The sequence below is a fragment of the Ammospiza nelsoni genome, chromosome 10 (assembly GCF_027579445.1).
Source record: "Ammospiza nelsoni isolate bAmmNel1 chromosome 10, bAmmNel1.pri, whole genome shotgun sequence".
Taxonomy (NCBI): Eukaryota; Metazoa; Chordata; class Aves; order Passeriformes; family Passerellidae; genus Ammospiza; species Ammospiza nelsoni.
Genome location: NC_080642.1, coordinates 12,505,069 through 12,528,083, shown reverse-complemented (window position 1 = coordinate 12,528,083; position 23,015 = coordinate 12,505,069). Strand labels below are relative to the sequence as shown.

The 23,015-nt window shown below is 39.4% G+C and overlaps 1 protein-coding gene across 9 annotated transcripts in view; it reads right to left on the bottom strand.

Annotated features, from left to right (window-relative positions):
* Positions 1-22,734, bottom strand: part of DLG1 (discs large MAGUK scaffold protein 1) — a 140,573-nt gene extending 117,839 nt beyond the window's left edge. For all 9 annotated transcript variants that reach the window (XM_059478846.1, XM_059478847.1, XM_059478849.1 and 6 more), the window contains exons 1-3: positions 22,683-22,734; positions 22,292-22,423; positions 8,284-8,450 (exon numbers count right to left, since the gene is read on the bottom strand). In XM_059478846.1, the coding sequence (XP_059334829.1) occupies positions 8,284-8,450; positions 22,292-22,423; positions 22,683-22,701 (318 nt within the window). In that variant the 5' untranslated portion in view covers positions 22,702-22,734. The remainder of the gene's footprint in view (positions 1-8,283; positions 8,451-22,291; positions 22,424-22,682) is intronic.
* Between the last annotated feature and the right edge of the window lie 281 nt (positions 22,735-23,015).

Sequence of the window (23,015 nt, the reverse complement as noted above, 5' to 3'; positions counted from 1 at the left end):
TGAAAACATAATAAAACTCCTTGAATAAGCAAGTATGTGTAAATTTTGGATACAAGAAGAACAATTTTCAAAATGAGATATAGGTAAAAAATCCAGAAGCAAAATTACTGCAATTAAACAATTTCATAAAATAATTTAGAACCTTCTTTCCTTTAAATTGTATTGTGAGAAGGAACAGAAAGATATTAAAGAACACACCAAAACCTGAATCACAGTCATGAAATACATGAAGTCATCCTTTCATGCACTGAAGAGTAAGACATTTTCACATAGTGCTGTTAGTCATTAAATTAACTATTATTCTACTGAATTTATGAGAAACATTGTGATTTCTTCAATGTCATTCATTCTCATTAAAAATAAGTATTTCTGTCCTGTCAGCTCCAAGCGATCTCAGTAACAACCAGTAACAACTGTTCTATACAGCTTGGCCAGAAGGCAAAAATGCATTTCCATTCACCACTATTCATGGCATTAATATTAAAAACAACCAAGGATGATTCTCTTTCTCACACAAAGGTAAGAGATGGGTTTTTCTTTCCTTGAATTACTTATGAATTCTTACTTATTATTCTAACTTATGAAGGTTATGTTTGGCAGTCATGTTTTTGTGCCTTCACGGGCTTATTCTTTTTCCAGTGTGGCAGATTCTAGCACAAAACCACCAGATAACTAAATAAAGGAAAATTAATGCACTGATAAACTATGCATAGAAATAAATCATGCAAATGAGAACAATGCTTCAGAAAATACTGATTTTGCAGATAAATAATTTCTTCATCTATGCACAAATCTAAAAGTACATGTGGTTATTTAAATGCTAATTTGCTCTTGGATTCTATGAGAGAAGCCACACAAAGCAGAGCTGTCACAGGTGTAACCAGAGAAGCAGGCTCAGCTCAGCCTCACAAGGGAATGTCAAATGCTCAACCTCAGCATATTTGAGGAGACATATCAAAGACTCAGTAAAGATCAAGCACTATCATATCTGCAAGCATTTTCTCAGCTACTTTAGTAAAGAAAGCACTAGAAGCATAAGATGTCATAATTTATATAGCTGTCTTTGTATCTGGCTGCAAGATGTAATTATTACAAGTTTATAAAAAACAATTAGATTTTTTTTAAGTGAATTTAAAAAAATTAGAATTTTTTAAAGTGAATTCCTAAGTTGTCTATTTCTAAGTTGTCTACTTCTAAATTGAGACATTTGGAAACAGCAGGGTTTTATTGCTTGTGTATACATCCTGAACTGAGCATCTGGATTTCGTTTATTTGCTTTTGAATTCACTTTGACCAGGAGCCTGCCCCTGGAAGACTTTTTCAGCTTTGGTTCAAGACTTACATTCTTTTCCTTGTACAAAGAGTCTGGATTTCAAGTATTGAAGGCAAAATACATAGCAAGCCAAATACCATTTCCTCACTGTAAAGTTAACACAGAGAAAGCCATGAAGATCCTGAGTAACCCAGGACTATGCTAGCTGCTGAAATAAAACATGCACATCATGTGCAGGGAAGGAATTGGTATAAATACGGGGAAATAGACACATACAGATACAGGCATAAAGGACCAGTGCAATAACAAGGAGCAGACATAGCATATCAGCAAGCTAACCAGCATTGAATCTTTATAAATATTAAGGCAAAGAAGGTATTTGAACATAGTCCAATAGATCAGGGATTTTCACTGGAACAGCTTGTTAATACAGCTGGTAAGAATGACTTTGTAAAGTGAAGGCAAGATACTGGAGTCAAAATTCAGAAACAGAAAAACAGAACCAGAGCATCTTGCACTTTAATAATGTACTATACATATGCAGGTATGTCCTTACAAGACTCCCACTAAGATCCTGATAAACTGCCTGAGGTACCATTCCATTCTGAATACAAACTGCTACTGATTCAACATAGATTTTTTTTCAATGCACTAGGAACCAGACATCCAAAACTCTTTCCTCTAGACTACATCAGCTTATAAGAAATTATACAAAATTATCACAATTTTTAAAAGGTTATGAAGACATTAGTGGTTGCTTTGTAAACAAAGACAATTCCCATATTGTACGTGAAAATTAGATGAGTTTAATTTTACCCATTTTCAAAATATTCATGTTGACAGATACTGAGCAAAGTGAACACAAGCCTGCAGCAGGCCTTAACAGCAAAGGAGGTGAACAGGAGCTGCAATAAGAAACACAGCCAGTAGAAACATATAACTATGATTTCCCTTTGCTTGACACTTTAATTAGGGCATATGGAACACTGCATTCCATCAATATAAGGGTTTTGATAACCTGGAGCAAGTTTTGCAGGAGGCCATTAAGATGGTGAGAGGGTTTTTGGAAGCCTTGACCCTTAAAGAGAGGATGAGGGTACAGGGCTTTTTTCAGCTTGGATAAAGAGTTCAGAACCTAAAAGCAGCCCTCCAGTACCTACACTGGGGTTAGTCAGAAGACAAAGCCAGGTACATGTTGCATGATGGAAATCCCCTAGAAATTACAAATCAATTGAAACAGAAATTCCAATCAAAAACAGGGTGAAGTTTTTTCACCATAAGGATAGTCAAGCATTGGAACAGATTGACCAGAAAAGTTTTGCATTTCCAGTTTTTAAGATTTTCAAGACTTAGCTAGTCAAAATCCTTCACACCTCATAGATGATACTGAGCTATTTTGTAATTGCAAGACATTGAGTGAGTTTCCTTTCCACTCTGCCTTGGCATCAAATTTTAGCTGAAATTGCAGACATATCAGCTGTTTCCTTACTTCCTCTTTTGCTTTCTTTGTATGGAGAAAAAATTTGGCAAAAGGCCCTAGAAGAGAGTGAGCTAGCCAGTCTCTACATGCCAGACACTAAACACACAGGCATGTGCAGATAGATGGGAAAACCACAGGTCAGACCAAAGTCCTTCAGAAGACATTACTCACTAAATACAAAGGTGTCCTCATCCAACTGTAAGAGACTCCAGATTGAGTTCCATGTCCTAAAGCAAAAAATCTCCTTGGAGACATTGTTCAGTGGGTTTTTTTCCAACATCTAAAATCAAATTATTGTGGCTACTGTTAAATCCAAGCTAAACAGCAAACAACTTCTCTGGTTTAAAACAATTAAAATACTAAAACAGATCCTACGGATTTAAAGTTTAAAAAGAATGCCAGAAGGCTATTTCCTTAGCAATACACTACTCAATTAGGTGAGAGATTTCTCCCAGTGATTGGAGTTTCGCCGTGTATTTGTCGAACACCAGTGTCCCACCTACAGATGGCACCACAGATCACAGCAAGGCTCCCGGCGCGGCTCGGCTCGCACGCAGCGCCCAGATCGTGTTTCACATTTGTTCACTCCTGCCAGGCACACTTGAGCTCGGTCTTTAATGTACACAAGGAAAGGGATGAACCATTCGTCCCTTTCAGATTGCATACATTTGGTTTTTTAAACTAGTTCCCAGTACTGAAAGGATTAACATTCCTTTCCTGCTTTATCACTGTCTTGAATCACTCTCTCTCTCTTTTTTTTTAGTGTTTTTTTTTCCCCCCATCATTTTGTACCAGAGACTGAAACAAATAAAACTGTTAAATAATGTTCCAAGAAATATAGAGCATGGAAAAGAAAACAGATTGCTGTGAGCAGGAAAACTTCTAATCTGTAGTTCCAACTTTCTCTAATACTCAGCCTATGGGGATTTTAAACTCCAGTCTTGGATTCAGGAGCAGGAAGGGAAAAACAGAAGTAGGCTACGTGCCATGAGAAGTCCTGAGGCAACCTAAGCTTGTATACCACTATTCTATGTATATACACAAGCACACATTGCTAAAAAGTCATTCCCAAAGTCAGCTGTGTAGAAAGTTCTTGTAATTCAATCCTTAATCTCTTTAGGGGGGCATTATATTCCCACTCTCAAGCCACTCTCACATGCACCATCGAAGGGTCAGCTGGAAGAATATTCATTTGGCCCACAGTAACTACAGCAAAACAATATCAGCAAGGTAAAAGAAATGGGGTTGAAATACATTACTTCAAAGGCTAGCAATGTCAGAGCAAGAAAAAAGCCATTCCATTCGTATCACTTGTGGACTCACCAGCCTGGCAAAACACAGAATAGATTTAAAATAATCTCAAAGTGCATACAATCTGCTTGTATCTGGTTAATGAACTAACACTGAACTGGGCTGCAGCCCTGAAAGTCTGAAAAGTGAGAATTTATTTTAAAAAAGCTAGCTGTGAACAAAATCCAATATACTAAGCCCAAGTCCCCCCAGTCTCTAGTAAATTTCAGCAAGCAAACCAAATCACTCGATTAAACACATGCTGTACTGGAATTATTATGCCCTTGGGTTTATTAAAACCAAATATAAAATCAATTTTTTTTAATATCCTAAGTAGCTTAAAAAAACATTACTGAAACTGAAATGCATTAAGTATAAATTTTCACATAATATACATAGCAAGTATGTGGAATATAAACTGTGAATACATAAGAATTTCTCCTTGTAATTTTAAATAAATTTTGAAATATTGAGGGAAAAGTATTGCCTAGCAGGCATACAAAGAAAAAAAAAAAAACCAGTCGCTGAAGAAGAAAGAATTAAGGTCGATAAAAACATACGTATGCTTATGTAACAATTTTCATATTTATTTGAAAGCTAAACTAAGACATTCAGATATACTAGAAAAACGAAAATGAAACCAACACCAAACTAACATTTTTCAAATTTGTTCACCTTCCAACTTAACATGGAGACAGTATTCTAACTAATGAAATACAAGGTAACATTTATTGTAAGTGACAGAGACTGGGAGAAAAGCTTGCTTTCAGTTCCACATGAACTGGGATCAACACCAATACACGCAGCTATGTTTTTAAATACTGGAAGTAAAACTAAAACCTAACCTCCATATACTGAAGGTCAAACAACTCTGATTTTCACATTATACACAAGACAAAAAATATGAAGGAAGACAGGCAACTTTGTCATTAATGTTCAAGTCCAGACCACTTGAAAAATAAAGTAATCCACACCATATCAGGTTCTGTTAGTTAACACCAGCATGGCCACCAGACTGGACTGGAGAAGCACACAGTGCAGCTGAGAACAGACACTCACACCTCTGGTGAGCTTTCCCAAATCAGGCAATTCCTCCTTTCAATGCATCAGTGACTGTGCCATGATAATGTGCCTGTTGTCATTGGTGCAGTGTCAAGGACAAGGCCTTGTGCTCCTGGCAGTTCAACTAATCATGAGAAAAACACTAAAAATGCAACTTTGTAATTAAGTTACACCTTTATCTACAACAGAGAAAGATCCAAGATCCTTTACTACATTTGTAAAGGGCTTGAAACAGTTTCTGCAGGGGGCTGGGAGTGAATAATCACAAAGCCTGGATTTAACACCACACGCTATTCCCCACTTCAGAAATCTGTTTCTCCTACAGGGGAGCACAAAACACCATACAGTGGCAACATCATAAGACAAATCTCATAGCAACAAATATGTGCTTCAAGCCCAGTCTGCTAGAATTTGGACTATATTTACTAATAACAAAATATTTTGGTAGGGACATGAATCCTCAATTCCATTACACTGCTTCTAGGTGCATTACAGGGATGAAAAAAAACCCCAAAACATTTAAGCCCTTTAAGACCACTATGCTGCCTCAAAAGACCCTCAATAAGGGAGACTGGCCATGTACTACGCTATTCTGGTGCTCAAGAAAATATTTGAAATGCTTTTGTATGTCTATTTCCATAGTTTAAGTCTAGCCCATCTTGTACAAAAGCAAAATATTTTTCACATTCTATAAATAAAGGAAAGAATCCCAATTAAGTGTTCAATCCTTTCAAGGAGCACTAAACCTTCTCAATCTTCAATTCTTTCCAGTCTTCAGATCCTCCATGTCAATCTCTTCTAAACACTGAAATTAAACATCTTTCTCACACCATGGTATCTCAAATTTGACAATATCTCCAGCAAAGCCTTATGCAGACCAAGTAGAAAAGTTTTATACTATACTTATGTCAATAATGTGTTGTTTTCATCTATTAACATGCCATGGCTGACTCACCTTAAGATTCTAAAATTACCCAGACCTTTTCCTGAGAAATCAGCTGTTAACTATTCAAGCTCCATTAGCTTGGCCAAAATGTAGGACATTAATTACTTCATGAATTATTTCAACTGCCCAAGGCTTCATTCTACTCTTAGCTGGTGAAGCAGCAACATACTGTTCTCTTCCCATGATTCAATTTCTAATTTAACAGAATGTTTTCACTAATAACCCAAACTAGGATGCATTTTTGAAAAAAATGTAACTGATATATTATCTCAAAAGAAAGCCTCTTAAACCATGCCAAAAGCTCTACCCAAGTCAGCATTTATCACATTTATAGTTTTTCCTACCACAAGAATTATTACCACAGTAGAAAGAAACTGTTAGACAAAACTGTCATCAATAACTATGACAGCTATTATTTGGCTCCTACTTGACTTTCAAGGAGCTACCAAAACACTGTAGAATCACTCCCTGTACCAGTTAAACCTAAATCCCCCTCTCATGGCTTACTCTTATATATATTCTGTTTTTAAAAGAGAGCATTTGTGCATTTGCCATTGTCAGTAACTTCATCCATCCACCATGACTAAGGGCAACTGCAATGACTCTCAATTTGCCTCATTAAGTTCTCTGCACATGCAGACATGAAATACATTAGAACCAGCTTATTTTAAAACAGCTCAGTAGACAAAATAAGCCTTGCCTCTCCTTGCCTGCCCTCCTGTCTTCAGCTCCTTTTTCCTCCTGCTTCTAAGAGATGCCATTCCCACCATACCTGCAGGAACATTCCAGAGCTCTAAGCCTTAGATTTAGATGATGGCATACAGGCAAATATCTCAATTGCCTTTTCCATGCTATTTCTCATATACCCTAGCATTACCCCATTTTCTCCAAACATGACAATTCATTAAGGTGACTGTGATGACAGTGGCCTTCTCTATGCCATTTCAAATAATAGATTCCACAGAGACATACAATTTAAATTTTAATAATAATCTTGTGTTACCAAGATTCACAAAAAAATAGAGAAAATAATCTATTCCCACATTGCAAGTTTAACTAGAATTTTAATTCCTCAGTGTTCAATTACTTTCAAACCTGAAAAATACAGTATACCTAGGCTACTCAGTTTTTTCATGTAAAGATATTTGAATGGCTTTCTTTGCAATATATAACTCATGATCCTGGCTTGGCTGACCTTTTATCCACTAGCCATTTTTGACTTTCCAAAAGAATACAAGTTTTGGATTTCATCTACAGTTTCCCTTAAAGCATTTCTGATGCATTTCATACCAGCTTCAAAATAACAAGACGTGAAAAAAGCTACAATGAGCACAAGCATTTTCTTTTAGCTGTACAAACTCATTAGCACATCACACACTTATGATCTGCAGCTAAGTGAACCTTCTTCCACAGTCCCAACAGCCCCTGATAAAGGTTCACTCATTAAAGCACCTCAGCCCCTTTATCTTGCTGAGCAGTGCAAGTTCCTGAGCTTCCCTACAGGCTCCAGTCCTTCAGCTGATCTCCCCCAGTGCTCCTCCTGAGCTCTACAATCATTTCATGAAAATGGAACAACAAAGCACACTGCCTTCAGTTCCTGAGAAATCTGCACTTTTTCCAGGGCACACTTCAAACTAGGCTCACCTCTCTGGGGACAAATAATAGCTCTGATGCAAAAATATTCAAGGAACATTTTAAGTTTAAACTGAGCAGGGAGATTTTGTTTTAGTCAAAAATGTACATCAATGTGCATTCTCCTGATCAGTTTTCTCACCACTCACTACTGACAACTGGCTGCATATACTTGTAAAAAAAAAAGTCCTTCCAGAACATAGATAAAGAAGCAACAGAGAACTTCTTATGACCAGACTGAAAAGGTTACAAATCAGGAAGACACAGCCTCAGATTTCCCAAATAATTAATGAAGTAATGACTCAAGAGTCAAAAGTATGGATAAGTAGAAGCATACTAAACCTGTCAGCAAGGTTCCAAAATCAAAGCATAAATCCAATTTAATGGTCACTTAATGGTACATTTGACAAACGAGTTTATAAATTTTTGACTAAGCAAAATGCATACATGTTATTAAACATTTCAATAATTAAATCCCTTTTGACTATTGATCTTAATGTACATTTTCTTAGAAGATTAATATTTTATAAAATGAAGGAAACTTAGAGAACAATGTTGAACTAATAGTCTCGACAAGAAAAGCAGATTTCTATCTCATACCTCTACACTGGGGCTAAGGCTGCTCGGCAATGTTTCTGATGTCACTGTTGTGCTTGGAAGGCTGGAGAAGTCCCAGGTATTCACAGGCTGTATTGGTTCAGATGGCTGAGAGTGATCAATGCATTTTGGATTGTCCAATAAGGTCACTTCATAAAATTCTTGAATATCTAAACATGTAAAAAAATTGTGGTTAGGCATGATAGTTACTCTAACATTCTGATTTTAACTACATCTTCCTCTTGCAAAACAAATGAGAAATGGCTTCATCTGTCATGAGTAAATTCATAGGGATCATCACATGAACCTCCCCCACTGCACACACAACTCACTCTGTCCCCACTCACTCTGGGCTTCTGCCACAGACCCCAGGAGCTCAGGAAATAACAGAAGCACATGAAGTAACTGCAGTGGAATAGTGGAAGGGATGTCTATGTTTCAAGTTCTGGTATACATAATTTCAACTAATGTAGCCTTTGGTTAGCTGAAATCTACTGTTCAAGGGCAATATTAGAAGGTCTATTTTGTACATGTTTCAATTAAATGGCCACAGAAATAGAAGTATACTGATGAAATCATCAAGAAAGAGAGAGGCTGCAAGAAGTTAGGAAAGCGAAAATTGATTAGGATAGGTCATCATCTGCTTTTTCAGTCTAAGTACCAGAAATAGGATGAAACTTAACAGTATGAATTACCAGTCACAGTATGAACTACTCAACAGCTTCCTCTATAACCCTGAAGACTCAGCTGGAAACTTTTGGGAAACAAAAATTTGGCTGTATTATATTGTTTATTGACATCCTACTCACTCCATGAGGCATCAATAAAAATAACACACTATAAAGAAGCACCAAAGGTGTTCCTATGAAGTACAGGTGTATCAAAGTTGCTACCACAACTGCAATCACAGCCATAAACACACGCATTAAAAAAAAACAAAAAAAAAAAAAATCAGAAAAGGTATTGGCTAAGAGAAGGGCAAGAAGTTGTCCTGTAAAGCTTTTAGTCTCTTATTCAAAGTAAAAGTCTGATAAACAGATTTGCAAATTCCTGATTTTTAATCACACCAATTTCATAGAAGATAAACACACAAGCACAGTAAGCCAAAGGAAATAAGACCCAGCCATGAGTAAGGAGTCTAAGCTGCAGTTTTGTAGCTTTCCAGCAACAGCCCAGAGTCAGTAACAGAGGCACCATAACCAATTCCTTCATGGAGCCACCCCACAAAAGAAAGACTACACAACTAAGAGTTGTAACTGGCACATAAGATTCCAGTCTTATGTCTTCTTATGGACACTGCACTTCTGCTCTCTACCAGTTCAGAAAACTGAAATTCTCAAATTCCATTTGTATCTTTCCTCTGAGCAAGAGTCAAATTCCTCCCAACAGCTTACATTAATTTTTAAAGTTATACTTGCTCTTAGAGCTGCTGATTGGAAGAGCAAGCAGCGAGGGCTGCAGAAGACATTAAGTGACCTAGATATACAGGAGCAAAACAGCCTAAGAGATACAAATTGCCTTTAAATCTATCTTTCACATTAGCTCCCTCAGTTGCAAATTTGTCTTGTAGCTGCATTAACATCAATACATCAATCAAGCACACCCAGTAAAGATTTCCCCCCCCGACAGAGAGTACTTTGTGTATTAAAATAGGCAGTGGTTTAAGTTGATTCTATAGCTGCAATCCACAGCAACCAAGCCGGGAAGATCACTACATTATTTATGGGAAGGGGTTATTTGTGCAACTGTTTTGCAACAGAAATCTAGGACACTGATTTTCAATTCTGCTACTACTCTTTTAAGTCCCTGCCAGAGGAGGTAGCCATTTATTCCTCCTGCACAACTCTCATTTCAAAAAGCACAGCATTTCCCATACCTCACCTCCACTTCTCCACGGAGGACACCACAATAGATTTGCTATTGAAAGATGGCAAGACATAATATGCACCACTTAATGAGGGGATTAGTTTATGTTTATCCTGGAGTTGCTCCAAATCCACAAAGTTTCTAGAAACTTGGTGTCATTATGATAATATCTACCTTCTAAAAAAAAGTTTCTATTTTTACTACTCAGAATGCAAACATTAAGTATGTACAAGTATAGGCAAGCCACCTATGAACTCTGAACAGATTATGTCCACAAGAATAAAACCTGACAGTTACAGTCTATAAAGCCTAGTCTATACAAAATTAAACCTTAAAATCCCTTCCTATTGTCTATAGCTATATATCAGCTCACCAAAATATTTCAACACACTTGAATATGTACTGAACACACGTTAATGATGTGAGAATGCATTAGCACATGACAAGTTCTAACATTTTTCTGATCATTACAAATAGCAGGTAGTAAAACACTAAGTTTTAATTGTATTTATGGTCAGATTCCCTCTTCAAGTTGGCTGTGCTATTTTTATATTACAGCATTTTGCTTACATATTAATTCCAACAGAGATTATATCTCAAACTAAGTTAGAGAGAACTGATTCAAACCAGGTATCACACAACACTAAAAGGAAACACAGATGGGGAACATTTAGACACTAGAGGGGAACATTAAAAGGAGCATTGAAAAAGAGGAGCACAGAGTTTTAGGAAGCCAAAAATGACAAAAAGTGATGAATGGTAGGCAACAGAGAAAACCATCCTGGAATTTGGTCCGCCTACAAGTAAAATCACATTTAATAGCCAAATCAGAAATATGTTTGGCAGCAAAAAGAATAAAAGCCTGTACAAAGCAAGTGACAGACCACCAGTTCTGCAATGGAGAACTCCTACACTAAAGAAAATTATATTTCTTAGCCTATTAGTAGTGTGAAAAGCAAAGGAATGGTGACAAACTGGGGTTTTTCATTCTAAAAGAAATGTGCTGGTGTATTTTCACCCCTTCTCATATTCTCCACTCATCTTAGTTTTGTTCTTTGAACAGGCTTGTTCACCAGTAACATGATACACCAGAAGCTAAAACTGCTCACTTTTAAAGCAAACAAGAGGTATCTGCCAAATACAAACTGAAACCCAAATCCACTTTACAAGGGAGATCCAGCTTCACAAAAAAACCACAACACAGTAATTAAAAGAACAGCATAACTGCAAAACCAAATCCTTTTCTTTTCTAAAGTATATTTGAGGGCATTTCAAGAGACTACATCAATTCTGTCTAAAGAATTTCCTCCAAGGACAAGGATTCCAACCAGCATCGTGACCCCACTCTACGATCAATTTCTTCCCTGCCCCTTAGAAATCAAACATAAGGCCTCTGCTTATCATTTGTACAGCTATGTGCAGTGTCTGCTACTTTTTGCTATAGATTCAGCGGGGAGCACTTGTAATCAGGAGAACTTAAGATCAGTAAAATTTCATTGTGTTCACTTATGCATGAACCTTTTGGTAACTGCAATTTTGCAAGTGAAAGATGGGATACCTATAACAGCAATTTCTTAAGGAAATGGTGTAACCCTACATACAAGGCATTGCTGCTAACAGGCCACGGGCCTTGTGTTCACTGAATAACCAGGTCTCTGCACTTGTCCTGGCCTGCCCAGAGCTTTGTTTTAGCTTGTCCAACTCTACCACCAACTATCTAAAGACCAGATGATTGGTGACTCATCTAACTTGCATGGCTTTTACCTAGCTTCAGACAATTGAGTGAGCTAACACCTATTTCTATAAATATTTTTATAAATAACACACAATAAATATCTGCTACATATGTTCCATAAATAGTATATATAAATATATGTGAAATCATTCAGTGTTACATCACACAATTGTCCAAAGCTAACTAAAAGCTGTACATGCATACAAGTACACCCACACACACAGACTGAATGTACAAATTCACATTTGTGTGTGCAACAGCTAATACATACCAATGAAAATGGGTTATTCTGTAGGGAATGGATTACCTATGACCTCAGAACAAAAAGCTGCACACAAGAGCAAAGGCATAGCATGACAAGAGAGGCCTTGAAAAAAAAGACACAGGATGGTATCAGAGGCCTTAAGTCTACAAACAACTCAGCAACTGCTAATTACTGGTTAAAGGAAGGCAACCTGAGAACTGGGCAAAAAAAGTTCAGTGTAACAGAAAAAAGAGCAGCCAGCATATATAAAATACACAGTATATACAAGAAAATCAACTGCAAAGTAGAGAAGAAAGAGTGAAGCATAGAATGTCAGCAAACAACAATAACCTCAACAAAACATAACAGTGAGGAGAGAAAGAAACAGTCAGTACTGCACACCTCCATGGGAAAGATTCCCTTGACTCAGTCTCCCACTCCCTGAACTTTTCTGACCAACTTTTAATATGTTCTGGTTTTCAAACAAGCATCAAGCAACTCCATGTGATTTTTTTTATATGGTATTAGTTTCAGACTTCTGATACTGAACCTTTGCATTATGGTATAGAGGGAACCAATTACATTTCATTGGCATTTGCTATTTACCTGAAAAGGGTTCTAGTTGAGATGAGTGTCTATCTCAAAGTAACAAGCTAAAGACAAGAGGAAATGACCAAGTGGTGCCAGGGGAGGTTTGGAAATGATGAAAAATTTCTTCTCTGAAAGGGTTATCAAGTATTGTAAGAGGAAATACCCAGGGAATGTTAGAGTCCCAAGAGGTGTTGAAAAGACTTTAAAAGACTTGTAGGTGCAGTGCTTAGGGATATGGTTTAATGGTGGTGCTGTGTTAAAGGTTGGACTCAATGATCATAAAGGTCCTTTGCACCTTAAATGATTCTGTGGTTTATTCTTTTTTAAATTGAAAGCATTCCTCTAATGATAACAGTAACCAACTGGTTTGGGGACTTGCATTTTTACAGTTCAAGCATTTTGACCATTTGTGGGTTATAGATGGTTTTTCTTAAATAAATGCCAGGAAATTCCACACAAGCTTAGCATTTCATGAACTTAAACAGTAACACATTTACTATAACAGAACTGCTTTGGACGCTGTCCATGTAAACCAGTGAACTGTTGTCCTTACATCATGCACTACACAAAGGTATAAACTGCCACCAAAATATATGTGATTTAACAATCCCATTTGTGTATGCTGTATTAATTGTATTCCTATCTGAAGGTTCTCAACTTTGCATATGAGCAAGAATTAATTTAAGAAGTTATGGTTCTTTTCTGTTTGTTCATTTTTCTTATAAAATCTAAATTCATGTTTTGCATTCTAAGATGCAAAGGGGGAGGGTTTACCTGCTGATAGTTCTAATGCTGGCTGCCTAACACAGCCCAGGAGACTATTCACCACCTTTGCCTCAAGGCACATTTATAGTTCATGGTCAACTTTTTGTCACCAGGCCTGCCACATCCCTTCTTGCAGCACTGCTTTCCACCTGGGTGACACAGTATATATTGGAAAGTAGGATTGCTCCTGCCCAGGGGCTGGACTCTGCATTTCTACTTGTTGAACTCCATGAGGTTCCCATTTCCTCAGTTTGCCAAGGTCCTTCTGCATGGCAGCATGGCCAGGATTTACATGCTTCAGCTACTTAGTAAATCCTGCCCTCAGCAGGATCTGCTCCTTTTCTGATCTTCAACAGCAGAACAAACCAATTTCAGCCAAAGCCAGAAGGCAGCAAAACACTAGATAACTTTACCTCACCATACAGCCTTTACCATACAAAGATTTTCAATACCAGCATTGTTCAGGAGAATCTCTCAAAGCCACTGCCCTCCCTCAGACTTGCAAGCAATGAAGGAGCTTATGAATTCCATTAGAAATTACCTATTTCTGTTTACTCCATGCAAGCAATTCCTTTGTCGTCTCATTGGTCTGCCTCTTCTCAGACATTTGTTCATCTAAATGGAGCACATGCAAATGCCTGGTTTTGTTTATGGTGTTACCCATATTTGAAAAAACAGGTTTGTTAAGAACTTGACTACCTGTGTGTTGTCCAAGAAAAGGTGCAATCCCATTAGAAATTAAGTACTTCTCCAAATCAAGGATGGGAGGGAAAGACAGCTTTATTTCTTAGGGCTTCCTGCCAAAGCACCCAAAGCACTTCAAAACTTAAGTCCTAAAACTACTAGAACGAAAACCAAGGTCAACCTGCTATTTCAGTTCAGAGCAATCTGAGATAAATGGTATCTGCCAAATTCTTAACAGCCCAACATAACGAATATATAGACAAAACAGAGTCAAGATCACTGTCAGAACAGGCAAAGGAGTCTGCCAACACTACAGACTTTCATTCTTCAGTCATAAAGCAACTCCTACTAACTCCAAGGAAGGCTCAATCATGCATGCTTACTTCATCTGCTATGTCAAGCTAAGAATATCCATTTAATACAAGTAAAGCACAGCCTGAAAACTGCATAATTAGTGATCAACAAAAAAATGCAAAGACCAAGAAAAGCTTCATGTCCATTTACCAAGCCAATGACCACAGTTAAGTAAGCATTCTCTTTGTGTATTTAATGGTTGTGTTGTCATGGTGTCTCTGATCAAAAATAAATGTTTGCATTTGTACTATGAGAAGTGAAAAACAGCCTCATCACAAGCCCTGTAAAGCCCCTTTCAGGGTTGGCTGTTTGGAGATCTGTTTCCTCTTTAAAACTGCTGCACACAATCAAGACTTCTTAAAAATTTAAGGAGCAACTCATGGTGCAGCTTTCTCACTACACACTCTGTTCCACAAAATCCTTTGCCACCAGCTGCAGCATCCATCTACTGAACCCCAGCTCTTTTACCAGCCTCAGTAAGTGTGTCCTACCCTATGAACATCCTTTCTGCACACACTTCTTTGCTTACCTCAAATTCCAGATGTTATTTTCCATTTCTCACTTCCAGTTCTCATTAATTAGTGCTTAATCAAATTGTTTGCTTTTATTCCTCTAGCTGCTTTTTACACTCAGACAAATTCAACTCTTTACCAGCCTGACCGCTTACACTTCCCAAACTATTCATTCATATTTTCCTCTTTGGTTACTAACACATCTTTCACCATATCTTCACAGAATCAATTGGTAAAAAGAACTCTGAGATTGAGTCCAATCTATGATCTGTCACCACCATGTCAACTATATCACGTCACACCCAGTCTTTCCTTCAGGAGTGCTTCACATTGTCTCTATCCAATTTTCTTTCAGAAACCCACAGCATCTTCTGTGTCCAGAATTAAGGTAGGAAAAACTGACACACAGTTAAAAATTGACATATCGACCTCACACATAAGCCTTATTTGCAGTATGTCCCCTAGGTAATGGCAGTATATAGGACTGATGATGTTTCTCACCGGACAAATGTATTCAAAAATATCAAACTTCTTTTGGGATGAGTTCACTCAAGCCTCCAAGCTGAGTTTCCATACAGGTGCATAGCTTTGCTCAGATGAGACAGCACAAGTTGGTTTCTTCTACCTGCAGCAAGCTCAGGCTCCAAGGTAATTCTGTGGCAGTGGTGGCAACACAAGGCTGGGTGTGCCACAGAGCAGCATCTCCTCCAGCACTAACACTTGTGTGTCTCCTGCAGGCAAATTTTAACCCAAGTTTCTGAAAACCACCTAAAGCTGCAGCGCTTTCACAATTTGCTCACACCCTGTCCTTGCTGCTCCTCTGTTTTAGGCTGACTTTTTTATTTCAAGCCAAAATAAGTCAGCTGTTTTGAGGGCATGGCTGGGAAGATACTCACACATGACAAGATCCCTATAAAAGCTGTACCAGAGAACTCTAGAGCCTCCCCTAACTTGGGGAAAGAACACGAAGCTAAGGAGGTTATTCTAGTGTCAGCCCTACACCTTCTGCAGTCTCTTAACAATCTTGCAAATTTGGCCTAGTTATAATTCAGGAAACCATCTGTGCCAGGAGACTCCTAGTCAGCTGCTACAGTTCGGTTTCTCTGAAGATTCCTTCCCCCTGCACCAAAACAAGCTCCATCTCTCAAAACACAGGCAAAGCAATGCACAGGGGGCACATGGCATTCCAGCTGCAGAGCTGAACAAGGTGTCCTGCCCTTGCTGCTAGGACCACCATGGAAGCAGGACTAAGATCAGGACAAATATCCTCTCTCATGCTTCCCCCCTTCCCCTACACTGTACCCAGCACTGAAGGAAATGATGAGGGAAATTAGGAGCAAATCCAGAACACAGACAGAAGCAGAGGAGGAGCACACCTAGGGAAAAAGAGGTGAAAGAACATGGGAAATAAAGCAAGGACAGGCCAGAGGGTAAACTTTCCCAGAACCTGGAAACTACACCAATTATTCAAAATTTCTACTGTCTTTCCAGTCCCTGGATGAACAGCAGATTTATTGACAAGTGTTTTTTTTGTTAGCAGACCCTTTCAATGATAACCCTGGGAAGAGAAAACTGCAATTGATATATTCTACAGTGCAGCTATTCACCACTGAACACACAGTCAGTGAAATACCACAAGGATAAACTTTTGCCACAATACTATTTATCTGCATACCAGTAGCTACTCAACTTACTATTTACTTGCTATTTTAGGCTACCAAAAGCAGCACCTAATCCCAAAAATTCAATACATTGCCCTGTCACACACACATGCAATACAGGGTGGAAAAAACTTTAAAAAGCAAGCTAGCTATCAAACTGCACTACATACAAAATAGTAAGTAATTCTTAAAATAAAAAGAGAGGAGCAATGAGACTATTTTACTTATTATTATGCTCCTTGAAGAGTAAGACATGAAGTTCTTCCAAAGACTGGGACATTCAGATAAACTGCACTGAAACATACTAACAATGACTGAACTAACATTCCAGTCATCTGGACACCAACTAAAATATTTATCCTCCCTCCAGCTGGATGAAAGTAATCAAGAACTTAAAAACCTTTGTAAACATAAGCCTTAGTCAAATTTCTGTAAAACTGACCAACTTCTGTGTATTCAAAGGAGAGCAAAGCAAGCATAACCACAGTATAAGCCTCGGGAAACTTGTCCAGGAGTTGATGAACATCTCAAAATTGCAGGGATTATACCGCATGGATGCCTCAGCCTCAAACATGAGTAAAGATACTGTATCACAGAAGATACAATCTGGGGGAAAAGTCACAAAAATGCAGCGAGTATAAGAATTTTGATATGAAAATAACCTATTTAGCACCTGCAGCAATTTCAGTACTATCCAATGTTACAAAAGATCCAATAGTCCCTAAACCTTCCTCTAATAAAAACATAACAATAATAAACCCCAGCAATATTCACTGACTGTAACCAGATCCTCAACTTGCTGCCCAGAATTTCTGCATTCTTGAGGCAATCTTACTCAGCAGAGTCTGAAAGGCTCTAAGGCTTCAGTTACCTCTGAAAATGGGAAGGCCTGAGCTGACTGGGAAAGTTACCTGAGCCATCACAGCACGTGCTCTATTAACATACTGCTGAAATAGAAGTTCTGGCTTCCCCAAAAGCAAGGACTTTTGGTTTCAGTTCAGAAGAGGAGCTTGTGTTTAATTGTGTTTGATTTCCAGTTAGCCAGCAAGTAGAGGAAATACTGCCAAGGTGGCTTAGAGAGGAGTGAGAAGGAGCAAGAAGGGCTCCAGAGCTGTCATACACAGCTGAGCTGAGACCCCACTCCAGGCAGCAGGAATGTGGTCAGTCCACTCCAAAGTGGAGCAACTTTGAGGAGTGCTGACCCAATCCAATCTACTTCAGCCTAAAATCTAGGGTTGTTTTCCTAATTTGGTTCAGAAAGCCAATGTGGACAGAGATGAGAAATCCGCAGACTGAGTTTTATATTCCTGGAATTTTCATTCTGAATCACACTGCTGAGAAACCTGAACAAAGAGCTTATTTAATGGAATCATGAGCTTTTTTCAAAATTTTCAGAGACAGGACTTACTTTTCTGAGGTGTAAAAATGTATTAACAGCATTTGTAATATGTTTTGTTCAATTAATAAGGCTCATGCAAACTATGGTTAAAAGCACCCTCATGTTTACTGGGAGAAGCTCTTCTTTGGTTTAGGAAGCATTACTCCTTTAGGAAGGGTTTTATTGTTTTAAATTTAAAATTTCCTACACTGGGTGTTTAGTGCTAGGAAGAGCCAGCACATAAACACAATTTTCAAGGCAGGTCTTCATGCAAAAGGACTCTAAGTGAAACAAATGACACTGCTTACACAATAAAATTCAACACATTGAACCTTCCCTGGTCAGATTTACCATCTTATTCCAAAAAGCTGTGTATATGCACAGCTACAAAATTAGATAGATAGATAGATAGATAGATAGATAGACAGACAGACAGACAGATAGATAGATAGATAGATAATCCTGCTTTAGGCAAGAAGGGTAGCACAGCCAACTACATTACCAGCAAATGTAGAGACCCTGCTAGAATTCCCTTTTTCTGGCACCAGTGCACATGGAGTTAGTTCTTGTCAAGAAAATGAATGCTTCTGAAGTAGCAAACAACCTTATGTCTCTAGCTATAGCTGTAATATTTTTAATTTTAGAAGTCTATTTTAATATGGTAAACCTCAACATGACACCCATTAAAAGCAGATCTTAATTAAGCAAAAATATTATGTGTATAAACAGAAGTCTGCCTCATATGTTTTTCTGTCAGAAGTGTTACTTTTGGATGCAAGGGTTTTTCTTCCTGTATTTTCAAAAAGATAAATATATCTGTACCTTTTCAAGAACCTGTAGCTTCTGAAAAGGTAAAAGAGTTCCTAAGCTGAGAGGAGAACTCACCTGCAGAATAATTACCTCTCTATTTGAAGATAAATATCAAATGTCTTACCAAAGTGAAATAAGTCTACCCCATGGTTCTAGAAATGGATATTTTTCTTTGGTGTCTTCATAATTTGGCTCACCAATGATGAGAATATTGGGAACAAGCTGTTTTAACTGAAAACAAGAAATCAACAACTAGAAAAGATACCACACATTTTTGAGCCTGTACTAAAGGAAATTGACTTGAAACTGACACAATTCTCAAGTTGATGTCAACTGCAGGCCCTTGGTATTGATTTAATTAAGGTTCTAGACATTATTACACATAGCTGGTTGAAGCAATGAAAAATGCCACATTATGGAAGATAAAAAATATAAAAATGGGCTTTTTCAGGGACTGTTTTAAGGAGGTCACATGTGGTTACAACTTTTGTTACAGATTCAAAGTTCTTGCAGTTACATCATTTAAAATGTAACACTTGCAATGTTACTGGCTGTTCACACTGCCTCGTTACTGATCTAATTCAAACCATTTAAAGCCATAAATCAAGAACAAGGTCAAGCTTTAGATTACTAAACTAAAACTTTATTGAGAGGACTAAAAGGAGTGGATAACAAAGTTTCAAATGAAAAATTAATATTACTTATTCTTCAGTATCCAAATAGACATCATAAAAAAACACCCTTTCAATTTCTAAAACTTATTTAGTTTCTAAAATCTTTTAATATCTAAAAACATGAAACACTATTAAAATCTGTAGTTTTCAGGAATATTTAATTTCCTTCATTATAAACTCAAAGATGTGTTTCTGAGCATAATGCTATTTATTGCTTGAAAGAACAGTATTTGACTGCCAAATCAAAAATCATACTAAAAAAGATACATGAAGTTGACAGCAGATCCTGACTGCAATCTTCACAAACCTACCTACTATGGGCAAAAAAGTCTTGGATATAGTGCAGTAACTTGGCAGAAAAAGCAGAAAATAAATGGATGAAGTTTGGTGAGGATTTTTTTAGTGTTGTTCAATTTAAAAAAAAAAAAAAAAAGGACCTAAACCAGAAAGTAAAAGTAGCACTTACTAGAAGATGCATCTATAAGAGCAATAATTTTGTATAGTTGAGCTTGAAACTTGCTGCCAGAACAGCACTGGCTATTTCAGTTGGGAGCACATCACAACTTCTATAAAATGCACATTTCAAATTCAGCCATAAAGCAATGACCAAGAGAGAATTCCAGATAAGTCTAACCCCCAGCACAACTGAACACTTCATCCAGCCTGCTCCCAGATCTTCATGGACACAAGACAAGCAGGAGCCAGCTCCAGGCCTTCCCAGTAACTGCAGCCATGCTCCAGACCACATCTTTGCAGGGAGTGTCCCCATCCTTACCCCCACCATGCAGCAATCACACCACAAAAGAAGGTGCTTCCAGGAAAACAGCAGCCAGGAGCAGCCTGCCAGGAACAAGAACTCCCCTGACATTTGCACAGAAAGTAGCAGGTTAAAGGAGAAACACCCAAGTTGACAGCATAAACGGCTTGGCAAGTACCAGCCTTCTGCCAGATGGTTTGGGAACATGGGTATGGAACTAATAAACCATCACACAGGGACCCAGGAAATGCAAAGTTAATGCAACATGCCCAAGAAGCACCTGCTGTGCATGCACAGATGAACTGAACTCAACAAGAACAAGGGTCCTGTGGCTGCAATGTGCAGCTTCTCACAAGCCCAGAACACAGGTCACACAGGCCAGCCAGGCAACAACCCACTCCTCCTTTCTGCTCCTGCAGAACAAAGCCAGCACTCAGGAGGCTGCTTGCTCCTTCAAGTCCACCACTACTACCAGGTGTAGAGTTATCAACAATGAAGATTCATACGTGGATATGAGGAGAAGCTACACCTTGCAGTTTGAATATCAAAGGCAAACAGATGGGTATTTTTTCACTGAAGGGGAGAAAACAGAGTTACTGCATGGATCTTGAAGAGTTTTAAAATAAAAAACTCACACATACACACACTCAGAACAAGAAAAATGGTAGTCAACACTGAAGTTTTCTGGGTGAAAATAAAAAGTGCTGCTGCTGTACATTAAATATTTGACACAAGATTTCAACATTCTGATCTGCCAAGGAGTGAATCCATTCACACATGCCCCATAAGGATTATGTTTAGCTTTTCATCATGGAGTTGATCAGCATCAGCTGTGTAGTGAAGGGAAATGCAGAGTTCCCATAAGCAAAAGTCTTTTAAGTGACCTATTTTCACAACTACCCTTCATGAAGTTACATGTTAAGAAAAAAACCAGCACAACTACTGTCTTCTGAAAATCTACACAAGATGAAATAAATACTCCAGAAGAAAGCATTCAGCAGCAATGCATGTTTATGTTTTGCCAGTCCCCGTGCTTCCACCACAACAGAGGTTCAAAGAAGCTGCAGCCCTGAGAAGGAAGATGTGCACCCTGGCACAGTGACCATGTAGTAAGTGCAGTAACAAATATAGCTACAATGTTTGCCATTAGCCCAATTCAGACACTGGTTACTATTAAAAGACAAGGATGCAGAAGAAATTTTATTCTTGAGGGTAAACTAACAGTAGCTGTCATAAAGATAGTGACAATCAATCAAGAAGAAACCACTTCTCACTGTTGCTCTGCAGAAGTTTCCAAATAAAGACAGGATTCTGCAAGTTCTATTTATGCTCAGGGTTTTTTTCCAAACAGACCGGCAGGAAATTCAAAATTACATGTGAGTGCTTCTAAGAACTCATGGGAACATATCAAGTCAAGCACTATAAGGACAGTAAACTGAAATTTAATCGTGCTTTCACTATACTTTAATATGCAACAAAGGAGAAGAGATGACTGTAGTACTCCCTGAAGCATTAGAGGCTTCTTCTCATTTACTTTAGGTTAAATCTGCACTTCAGTTATACACTTTGTGACGTTTTTAGAGACTCTTCAACAGGAATTGCCTGATTCCTTACACTAAACATATTTCAAGTAATTCACTAACCTGTTACATACAGACAGAAAAAACCCCACCCTCCTTAGAAATTTATTAGGTGAACAAAGATGCATGGAGAAACAATCTAAAGAAATATAGGACATCTCACAATTAAAAACTACTCCACAGTTTTAAGCAGTTTGGACCAGTTAAAAGCCTCAAATAAAGTACGTGTAACAAGTGAACTGTTGATCTGTAACAACACGTGTGTTACTATGCAAAACAAAAACACAACAAGAAGCACATGGCTTCTAACTCACGGGTGAAACACCTTTTGCTCTTAACACCACAAGTGACAGCATCGGCAAGAACCGACTGGCACAAAGTGAAAGAAGCCGAGCTTTACCTATCAAAGCCTGGAAAAGGTTACTTTGGAAGATGCTGATGACACGCTCGATGGAGTTCCGCAGCTGCCGATCCTCCGCCTGGCTCAGCTTGGAGCGGTACTCCTCCAGGAGGCGCAGGGCTCGCTGGGTATCTGCAAGCGGAGAGCAGGCACACGGCTGACCGGGGCGCACCGGGCACAGCGCCGGGGATGCAACAAGCCCCGAGGCCGGGACCGCCCCGGCGCGGCGCTCCTTTGTTCGCAGCCGGGAGAGCGCGGGCGGGACGGAGCCCTCAGCGCGCCCACAGCCCCGCGGCTCCCGCCGGCCGCCCCCCCGCCCGTCCCGCCGCGGCAGGCAGGCGGCTGTCAGCCGGCGGCTCCCGGGCTCCGTTCGCGGCCGTGCGGCGCTCACCTTGCTTCCTGACGGGCATCGCGCCCGCGCCCCCGCCCGGGGCTGCCCCGGGGCTCCGCCCGCGGGCCGGGAGCGCGGGCCGGGGCAGCGCGGGGGGCGGCGCCCCCTGCCGGCCGGGCGCGGGGGGGGGCGGCGGCCGCCCCGCCGGACCGACCCCGCCGCCCGGCGAGCGAGCGGCTCCGCGCGGGGCTCCCGCCGGCGCCGCCGCGGCGCCTCGGCGCGACGCGGGGCAAGCCGGGCCGGGCGGCGCCGGTTCGGAGCGGGCGGGCGGGACAGCGCGGTGCAGGCGGCGCGGCGGGCCGGGACCGAGGCCGGGCCGGACGGGGCTGGGGC